Raw genomic sequence first — 10,376 nt, 5'->3', positions numbered from 1 at the left:
GCGTTGGAGAAGAGGGGCAGTCTGAGGGCGCATTGCACTGGCAGGCAGGGGTAGGGCTCGGGCTCTCGCTCTCCTCCTCCGCAGTGAAGATCCGCCCCGGGGGCAAGCGCAGACCGTCAGGAGCCCCAGGGGACCAGACGCAGCTTGACAGACTGTATCTCCCTCTGCCACGGGTCCCGGGGCGCTGCGATTTCACACTCGGGCGGCCCCTGAGCCGCCGTGCCATGCGGGAGCTGGGCTCTCGCTCCCGCTCCGCCATGTCCTCGCCAGCAAAAGCCGCTGCTGCCTCCTCTTGCCTCTCCTCCCAGTGCTTCGACCTCCTGACCAGGTCCTGCGTCAAGTGCTCCGACTTGTTCAAGGAAAACACAAGTAAGGGGACGAGGGCGGCCGGGGACCGAGCTCCCCAGGGGCTGGCAGTGGTGGGCCAAGGGGACTGGGGCCACCCTGGGGTGGGCAGATGGAGGGGACCTTCTCCTGTGGATGGCGGTGGAGGTGGCGGTGGAGGACAGAGTGCTGCCTTCACCTGGAGGAGGAGCAGGAGGAGAGAGGAAGAGGGCAGACAGTTCCTACGAGGGGAACATGGTGCAGGGAGAAGAGGGATGATCCAGCCTGGCGCAGGGGTCTCAGCCCGCCCCAGAGGTGACCATGGGAAGAGCAGGATGCCCTCATCTCCCACCAGCCAGGAACGGCAGCGGGTGGGATGAGGGTCCCATCAGGCAGGGGGACGGTTTGTGGCGGGTGGTGGGTGGGTAGCAATGGGAGAGAGCCACTCTTCTCCCCTGCCGCCGCAGCCCCGAGGGTGGCCAGGTGGGTGGGTGGGTGACGCTGCTGCCCTCCTTCCCCCACCCCAGCTCTGCCCCTCCTGACGCTGCCCACGTCTCGCCCCACAGCAGAGCCCGCCCACATGGAGCCTACCTCCGCCTTAGCGCCCGCCGTCCCCTCAGCAGACCTGCCCAGCACCCTCCTCATCTTCGGGGTCCCAGTGGTGGTGGGGCTCGTCCTGGCTCTGGCCGCTCTCTGGGCCCTCCTGGCCTGCAGCAAGGCGGGGAAGCAGAGGAGGAAGAGGAAGGCGGTGGACAAGGAGGCCGAAGGTAGGGCACTTCTTGATCTCCCTGTCACCGCACCCTGAGGATCCCAGGGCAGAGGGGATCGCTCTGCCTGCTCCCCTGAGGCACATCCCCATCGGGGCCAGCTGCTCCACCTCAATATGGGCTCCTCGGGCACCCCAGGGCGTTCCGGGGCAGCTGAGACACCCCCGAGTGATGGTGTCCCCTGGAACCTGCGGCTGGCTGCCAGCGCGACCCTGCTGAACCATCCCTCTCTTTGCTGGGTCTCCCTGTGCCTTCGCTTGCCCAAAGCACCTTCCGGCACCATCCCCTCTCCATGGGGGACACGCACAGAGCGCTGGTGAGGAGCCTCTCCCCCGGCAGGCGGAAGGCTGTGGATGGAGCGGGGGATGAGGGGGCTGCAGAGACAGCGGTGGGCATCCTCTCCCCATGGTGCTGCAAATGAGGGTCCAGTGCTGACCACCCAGCTCACCTTTCCCACTCGGGATGCCCGGTGCCCTCCAACACACGACCCAAAGACCCCGATGGTGTCAGGGCCAGCCCCGTCGGCAGGATGCTGGAGCAGTGCATGGAGTCATCCCCAAAGGCACCCAAAATAGGGCTGGGAGAAGAGGGACAGGGGTGAGCCTTTGCTGGTGGGATGTTTCCAGCAGGGGTGAGGCCACGGTGCCTTTGATGGCTCATCTTGTTGGGGCATCAGCCAGGGGCCAGGCAGCTGTTTCCTCCCCTGGGGACCCCCGCCCTGGTGCCGACTGAGCCCTGGGCACTCTTCTCACAAAGGGTCTTTCCTGGCTTCACCCCTCCCCATCCCCAGGCAGGGGTAAGTGGCCCCAGGAACCCCATGAGCGGCCATCCCAGGGGATGCTAGCACCCACCACCGCCCCATCGCCCGGGTGGTCGCCCTCAGGGGGTGGCGGGGCCAGGGGCAGACGGTCCTTGCACCCTGGCTTGCCCGCATGCCACCAGCAGTGCTGGCCGGGTGGCTCAGATCAGGGGGGACATTATCTGGGGCCTTTCCGCTAAAGCAAGTGTGGCTGCGAGAGCCTGTGATGCACACACCTGGGAAAAATAGCAAGAACGAGAGAGGAGGGAGAAATCCAGTGGCAGGAGAGGTTGGGCCGTGGTGGAGAGCATCAGAGGCACCCCTCGGCTTCTCCCCTGCCACATGTCCTGGTCCCTGTCCCCCTGTCTCCGTGGGCTGCACCCCGGCAAGCCCACCACTGCAGCGCTGGATGCATGGAGCGTCGCAGGAGGCCAGGGGCCGGCGGCACGCGCCTGACATAGAAGCGTGTAAACAAGTCTATTTTTAAGCAGGAGGCGGTCAGGGAGGGCGAACTGCCAAGGGCTGGGCTGCTCTGCTGTCGGCAGGGTTTAGCGAGAGGGCTCGAAGTGCAAGTTTCTGCCTTTCCCTATTATTTTTTGGGGGGGAAAAACACCCTATCAGTTGTAAGCAGGAGGAGCTCTGCAGCAGGAGAGGTTCACTGGGGACCTTGCAGGCTCCTCCTGCTCCAGCTCCATCTTCCCCCTGATGTGTCCCCAGAGACGGGACCTTCTCCCTGCGACCTGCCTGGCCCTGCTTTGGGGGCCCCGTAACTCCCTTTTCTTGCCCCCTCCCAGCAAACATGGATGCTACCAGCCCCCTGCCCAGCCCGGGCTGCCGGGACCTTGTCGTGCTGGAGGGAGATGCCGCCCTGGCCCCAGCCCCATGCCTGCATCTCAACGGAGGCCTGAATATGCCGGGACCGCCTGGGAAAGACAGGGCAAAGCGGAGGCCGTGCTGCCGGGGTGATGCTGACGGCGACATCGTCCTACTTTCCACCGTGTACCCCCGGCACAAGGAGTGCAACCATGGCTTCCCACTGCCTGCCACCGAGCTGGGGGCCACAGCCCTGGTCACCACCAAAACCACTCAGAACTGTGCCAGTGAGGAGAGAGCCTGAGGGCCGGCGGAACAGGACCGGAGTGCTCCAGCTGCTCCCTGCGGGCACCCAGACTCCATCCCCGGGATGGGCTCAGCCTTGCATGGACGCGAGCTGCCTGAGGACTGGGTTTTGCCTCCAGCAGGATGAGCCTCCTAAGATGACTGCCTTTGTCCCCTTCCCCATTTGTGCCAAGTCCTGAATTACGCCTGTAAGCGGTGGAGGAAGCCAAAGCGGATCACGCCAAGTTATGCCAAACTTCTGACAGCTGCCACGGCCTTACCACTGGGAGGAAGCAGAAGAGATATGGCCAGTGAGGACAGAGCGTGGTGGGGGCTGCTGTGCCATTTGCAAGGCTGCTGTTGTGCCAGGACGGGTCTGCTGCTGGATGGGTGATTCCTGGGAACACGGGGCTGGAACAGCAGAAAGGGGGGGGGGGAAAGGAAGATGGAGAGGGAAGAAGGGAGTTACATTAGGACCAAATCCCGCACCGCTGCCATTAGCTCAGTTTTTGCTGCTGACCTCAATAAAAGGTGGCTAGGGGCCATATGGATCAAGGCACATCCAGCATCTGCTCCATTCACAGTCCTGCTCCCGCCCCGTCTTCTGCGTGCCATAATATCCGAGTCTCTCCTCCCTCTGGGCACTCTCACATGGTGGCAGACGTCCACCGGTGCTCATGGGAACCCCCTCCACAACTGGGTACCCCAGGGATGGGAGCCAAGTCGGTCTTACCAAGCAGGGAGCGAGGGAGGGAAGAGGGGGAAAAAAAAAATCTGTCTTTGCTCTGACCTACAATCACTGAAATCAGGGAGGACCAGGGGCAGGCAACAGAGACTGCTGGTCTAGAGGAGCTCCATGAGCTTGTCATTATGGCCCCAGACAACTGTCACTTCAGCTCACTGTGGCTGCAGAAATGCCACGTGTCACTTGGGATGACAGGGCTCCCGATGATGGATGTTTCCACACCGTGCAAAACCAGGCAGAGAGTGATGCGAGAGTAGGCGGGATGACTTAATTTATGTGAGTGTCTTCAAGGCTTTGCCTGTGTGACAGAGCTGGCCGGCATCGCTCGTCCAAGGCATTTCCCTGTAGATGGTCTCTTTCACCAGCCCACAAGTGGCTTTACTGCGCAGGAAGGGCTCTGCTTTGGAAATGAACTCGTTAGTGTGTGACTGCTGTTCCCAAGTAATTACAGTCACTGATCCCCCAGGCCACTGGCTTCGGTGAGAAACCCTGCTGGCCCCGGAGGGGGTGATTAGGCAATTAGAAGTGCATTGGGGGGGTTATTTGCATGAAGCACCATCTTGGCCGCAGCCCAGGTCTGCTCCTCCTTCGGTGAGGTGGCTTCCTCACCCGGGAGGCTCTGGGGACCAAGCAGAGGTGGTCAAGCAAGGTGTGGGAGCACTGCTGCCAAGCGCCAATGGGCCACCAGTACAGCTCACAGTAGGGTTGCCCGGTGCGGAGGGGCTGTCCCTCCGACAACGGGAAGGTGACTCCCTGCCGAGGCCTGAGCTCTCTGCTGGGGCTGCAGGACCAGACGCTGCTGTTGAAAGGTGACTCTCCCTCTTCTCCCCTGCCTGTGGCACTGGAGCCGGGCTCCATCCGTAAGGGGAACCACAGTTGCTGCCACAGCTGCCAAGGCTCAAATTCCTCACCACGACTCCTCTCCCAGACCTAAATGCACTGGCGGAGCTGAGCCTTCATCCAGCTGAGGCTCCGAATGACGCTGGGTCCCCGTCTCAGCCTTGGGGTTGAGGATGGTGGATGGGCTGGCCAACATGCCCAGCGACTGTCTCCTGGGGCTTCAGGTGCCCGTGGCTCACTGGAAGGAGCTGTGGAGGCTCCAGCGCTGGGTTCCCAGTTATCTGCAGCAGCCACGCTGCCCGTGGCAGGAGGGGCATCCCTGCAGAAAGAATCGGGCATCTCCTCACCCCCATGCTCCCCACCCGGTCCTGCGAAGTGACTTTGAGCAACCTTTGTGCCTCTGGAGTGGGTAAATGAGCTGAAGCCAGGCTGGGGGACGTTTTGGTGCTGGAAGAAGGACTGCCCATGGGAGGCAGAGTAACCTGCTTTACGGGAGATGGGGATGAGAGGGAAAGGGAACAGGACTGTCAGGCTCCTCTCCTGCTTCCCACCCAGTGACCACCACAGCTCAGCCTTGCCGATGCGCCGCCCACCCAACCTGCACGGCAATTTGAAAAGGAAACTCCCTTACAAATCCTGTTGAATAAGCCCCTCTTTCTGCTCGGGTAAGGGCTTCCGCTCTCATTTCTGTCAGAGCTTCAGCCAGGCATCTCCTCTACGGGATGCTGCCAGCATCTGCAGTTTGCAGAAGGGACATTTTGTTCCACATCGGATTCCTCAGCCGGCGAATGCCCCTCGGATCCCCTCTCTGTTATGGCGTGCAGACCATCTTCCCCATGTCCTGCCCGTCCGGCTGCCAGCGTGGTGAGGCAGAGCTCCCCTCCTGCCTGGCCTGCCTGCCTGGGCCTGGGGGAGATCTGCAACCCCCTCTGTGCATGCTTCTCCGTCCTTATACACAGGGCAGAGGACTGTCCACCTTGTCTGCATGGAAAACAGAGGGAACAGAGATGAAAAATAAGGGTGTAAAAATTAAAGAATAAAGTGAACCCATTGCCAATGCATACTTAGAGGTCTGTACAGGGAGATCCCCATTCCCCTGGCTTCAGGGGTCTTCAGCACAGTGGGTCCGGGGGTACAGCAGGGCCTTGAACTGGAGACACTCCCTCTGCACCGGCTTCACCAGCACATCCCCTGCACACAGCCAGGTACCTGCTGAGCCTGGCCACCTTCATCCCACCCATGGCCTCCCCGGCAGCTGGCTGATGGGACAAGGAGCGGAGAGAGTGGGGTTTTTTTGGGGAAGGGGGTGTTGCCCATCTTTGACTTTCCACAGCAGTTTCTCACTTCCCCCTGCGAGGCAGGAGCTGTGCTTCCTCCCCGGCATGGTGCCCGCCCCGCTGACCGCACAACTGCCTAGAAGAGCTGGTGAGTCCAGGCTTCACCTGGCCCAAGGGGCGCAGGGTTTCGGACAGGGGCAGGGGAAAGTCTGAGGAAACCCCAGGGCAAGAGGAAGGAGCTGGGGCTAAAACCCTCCTCACTGCAAAACCACCCCAGGCGTACCCCTAGCCATTTTAACCCCACTGACCCTGGAATGAGGGAGGTCATGGGGGTGTTTGAGCTCCTGCAAGTCCTGTCAACAATGCTGGTGGTAAAGGACGGTTGTGGTTTAACCTGGCGGCCGACAACTAAGCACCAGACAGCCGCTCGCTCACCCCTCCCCTTCCCCTGCAGCAGGATGGGGAGGAGAGAGGGACAAAAGGGGAAACTCAAGGGCTGAGATAAAGACAGTTTAATAAGGCAATAAAGTAAATACTAGTAATAATAATGATAATAATAATAATGATAATAATGAATATGCAAAATAAACTATATACAGTACAATTTTTCTCACCACCCAACTACCAATCTGCAGCCAGTCCCTGAGCAGAGATCACGGAACACCCAGATTTTCATAGATTTCATGAAATTCCCAAAAAAGTTCAAACTCTGGGAAAAACAAAAAGTCAATAGCTTTCCTGCCCCCTGGACAACCCCATTCATAAACTCAGCATGATGTTTATGGTATGGAATATTTCCATTGGCCAGCTTGGCTGTCTGTCTGGTTCTGCCCTGTCCCAGCTCCTGCACATCTGCTCATTAGCTGAATATGCGAAACTGGAAAAAGTCCTTGATTTATAGCAACAACAGAAAACATCAGTGTTATCAACATCCTTCTCCTACTAAATCCAAAACACAGCAGCTACTGGGAGGAAAATGAACTCCATCCCAGCTGAAACCAGGACAAGGACGAAAGCCTTGGTGCCTCTAGGGATGGGGGGAGGTTTTCATCCCTGATCCTAGAGGCAGGAGCCAGCTGGCCAACAGAGTGTGGTACAATGGCCAAGGGTCTTCTGCCGCCACCGGTTGTGTCTGCCAAGCCCTCCTCAATTCCACAGGCTCCCCAGCCTCCAAAGTGCTCGGCTTCCCTCCAGCAGCCTCCCCGCCTGGGTCCTTCTCCCTCAGTTTCTCCTCTCTCCTCCCGTTGCTGGTTCACCGACCAGTTTAGTCTCCTGACAGTTCACCCACAGGCCCAGCTGTTCCAGCCCAAAACACCCCTACAGGCCCCCACTGACCCGGCTCGCCCCTCCACAGGCTTTCTGTGGGTGCTGGAGCTTGATGGCAGGCAGGGTGAGGCGGGCACCGTTTTATCCCATGCACGAAGCCACACTCTGATGGCCAACGTCCAACAGTGACCGCCCGTCTCTGGGTACAGCCTCCGATCACCCCACTTGCTGCAAGAGCGCCCAAATGCAGCGCGGGGAGCCAGGGAGGGACAGGCAGGCTGGTGGCCATCCCCACTTTGGGTAGACAGAAGGGTGACAGCTGGGCCTGACACCATCCGGTCACGAAGCCCATCACCATGGCCTCTGGGCTCCCCGGGACAAATGATCGTTGGTGGCTGGTCACCTGTGGGCAGAGCAGGCACGGAGCGGTGGGGCATCCAGAGTCAGACTGGGATGCAGCGAGCTCTGAGTGCCTCTGCCATCGCCCCGCTCCCCGGAGCAGCCCATCCCCACGATGCCAGCCCTCCCCGGCAACTCCTCAAGACTCAGACCTGCCAGCCCTTCCCCATCCCCGCCCCATCAGACCCTACCAGAAAAGAAACCACCGTGCTACCTGCCAAGCTCCCCAGCTGGAAGAGGCCCTGGGCTGGGGAGAAGCGGCCGCCCGGTCCCCTGCATGAGGCTGTCGGGGGACCACAGCCTTCCTGACGTGCTCGTCAGCATCCCTCCTTAATTGCTACCCACTGCCTAATGACAATAATTACTAAGAGCAGAGCTGCCTGGGGACTGGAAGCGCTGACAGAGTTGGGGGAGCCAGATGGTGTTCACACTTAAGGAAAGATTAAAAAAAAAAAAAAAAAAATTGAAAGAAAAAAAAAATACCACGCGGCTTCGATCAGCCCCCATTCCTTCGCTTAGTGTCAGGATCGCTGTGGTCCGCAGGCACGCTGGGGAGAGGCTGAAATGCGGCACTGCAGCCTTCTTCCCCCGCCATCTCCAGGTGTTTTAGGGTGCCGGGGGAGCGGTGAGAGGGGGCACGGTGCCCGCCCGGGTGCCTGGGGGTTTCCTCCCTGCCTTCCTGGGCCGATGCTTTCCCCCGGGGCCGCCCCCGCTGCTCCCCGCTTTGCTGGCCGTGCTTGGCGAGCGGTTTCCCAGGGGGATAGGGGGCAGGGGACAGCCAAAAGCCACCCGAGGGGCTGTGGTGAGAGGGCAGCAGCTCCCCTGGCAGAAAAGACTGGCCAAGGGACAGCCCCTTGCTTTCCCCGGCACCGCAGAGCAAGGCCACCACCCCGGGGTTGGCAGGGGAGCACCCAAAACCCGATGTCAGGGCAGGGACCGCGATGCTCTCAGCTTCACCTCACTGGAGAAACCCCACCTGCAGCCAAACCCCTCCAAACCCCTTCCCCCAGCCCCTTCCCCCAGCCCTGGGGCGACGCCGGCTGCGTGCCATGGCATCAGCCTGACCCTGCTCCAGGGATGCTCCAAGAGGAGGGCTCAAGGCAGGTGCAGGGCAAAACTGCATGTCCCCTGGGCTTTGGGGGGTGACTTCCACCCCTCCCACAGCAAGTGGGGTCGTTTTAAGCCCACTCTTTCTCCTGGTTCTATCTAGCGAGGGGGGGGGAGAGCCCTGCCGAGTGACACAAACCCCGTCTGACACCTGAAGGGATCGCTGGTGACAGGCAGATTGTGCAGGGAGAGCCTCGGCGCTGCTGTGACAGGGACCGATCCCCCCACCGCCTGGGACACCTCTGAGGGATGCAGGGCTCTCCTCCTGCCAGGAGCCTGGCTGCCCCACCGCGCTCTTCCTGAAGGGCTGTGGAAGTGGACATGGGATGTGGAAGATCTCCAAAAGTAAGGGTCTGCTTTTGGATGCCCCCAAAAGGGATCAGTGAGGTGGCCGGTGCTGCAGCTGGAGCACACGGCACAGCCCGCCCTGCTACAGTCCCCCACTGCATCCTCCTCTCTTCCACCTGCTTTATGTTGTTGTCTGCTTTTCCCCCCTATTTCAGAGTGTGGGGCGGTGCTGGGAGCCCAGGGTGCGGCTGGAGGAGTGCAGGGAGATGGGGGTTCACTGGCAGTGGGGTGCCGTGGGGGCGAGGCCCCATGTCCTTCATGGGTCGGCTCCAGTGTCAGCCGGCCGCGGCTCGCTGGCTGCTGGCAGGAGCTATTCTGAGCCTGGATCGATGGGCAAGTGCGAGGGTTTGGGTGACAGCCACAGGAGGCATGTTGGGAGGAGGGCTGCGGGCAGGGAAGAGCAGGTGGGATTTTTCAGGAGATTCCCCCATCCTTCCACCACCTCCTCCCTCCCCCCCGAAAGGTTTCAATGATGCAGATGTCTTTCTCGTTTCCTTCCCTATGGGGGTTGCAGTCTGACTGCATCCTGCTGCCCAGATGCCGCTTCCTGATTTGAGAAGCGCCGGCATTTCGCGGAGCGGCGAAACTCCGGGATGAAGGCACCTGCAGCCAAAAGCTGCGGTCAAGACCAAGCTCAGGATGCCCATTTAAATAGCAGTTCACAGTAGGGGTGACATGCAAAAAAGCATCCTCTTCTTCCTCCGAAAAAACCTGCGAGTCTCACTCTTTGATAATAAGAACACATTTGGTAAGAATTTACAAGGCTGTTAACTCCTTCATGAAATGAGGGAAATTTTAAAGCAGGTGTTTTAAACACAGCACTGGTAAATTTGGGTGTTGGGTAAATTAATATATTTGAATAATTTTTCTCTTTTTTTAGTGCTGTTTCCCCTAGCTACAAGGTTCACCTTCTCCATGAGCATCCCCAGGGGTGTCCACAAAGGACCACAGCTCTCGTGGAGAGGGCCCAGTCCCCTTCCTCGGAGCAGAGCAGGGGCAAAGGACAAACACAGGAGGGACAGCCACAGCTGGTCACCCTCGCTGGCCCCTCGTGGCTGCCATCTCCCTCCCCTGAGGGTGGCCCTGGCTTATTTGCTGTGAGAGATGCTGAAAGCGCTTCCCATTCCAAACGAGAGAGAACATCGTTTTGACGCTGGGCAAACCTATTGCAAGGAGGCAGAAAGGGCTGCAGCAGTGGATTGGGATAAGGGGGAAGAAAAGAACCATGTCCCCACTCCCAAGCCCTGTACAGAGTCCTCCCCGAACCCCCCAGGCCTGCCCCTTCAATCCCCTCCTCCCAAATTCCCCCTTGTCTCTGCTCCGTGCCACACACACACACACACAAATATGAAAATGAAAGCTATAAATGCTGCTGGGGCAACACGCTTCCCAGCATATTCCCAGTA

At 59.9% G+C, this 10,376-nt stretch overlaps 1 protein-coding gene across 1 annotated transcript; it reads left to right on the top strand.

Annotated features, from left to right (window-relative positions):
* Nucleotides 1-224: 224 nt before the first annotated feature.
* TNFRSF13C (TNF receptor superfamily member 13C) lies at nucleotides 225-3,315 on the top strand. The gene is made up of 3 exons (XM_009935035.2): nucleotides 225-369; nucleotides 891-1,091; nucleotides 2,685-3,315. Exons 1-3 carry the CDS (start codon nucleotides 225-227, stop codon nucleotides 3,005-3,007), a joined length of 669 nt encoding a protein of 222 aa, XP_009933337.2. The 3' UTR covers nucleotides 3,008-3,315.
* The last annotated feature ends 7,061 nt before the right edge of the window (nucleotides 3,316-10,376 follow it).

This window comes from Opisthocomus hoazin, chromosome 8, assembly GCF_030867145.1.
Source record: "Opisthocomus hoazin isolate bOpiHoa1 chromosome 8, bOpiHoa1.hap1, whole genome shotgun sequence".
NCBI lineage: Eukaryota > Metazoa > Chordata > Aves > Opisthocomiformes > Opisthocomidae > Opisthocomus > Opisthocomus hoazin.
This window is presented reverse-complemented; position numbering and strand designations above follow the sequence as displayed.

Bases quoted from the DNA above. Each gene is read 5' to 3' on its own strand.
- TNFRSF13C (XM_009935035.2), top strand. From the start codon at position 225: ATGCGGGAGCTGGGCTCTCGCTCCCGCTCCGCCATGTCCTCGCCAGCA. The intron at 370-890 runs GTAAGGGGACGA...CTCGCCCCACAG, and splicing joins CTTGTTCAAGGAAAACACAA to CAGAGCCCGCCCACATGGAG. The intron at 1,092-2,684 runs GTAGGGCACTTC...GCCCCCTCCCAG, and splicing joins GGTGGACAAGGAGGCCGAAG to CAAACATGGATGCTACCAGC.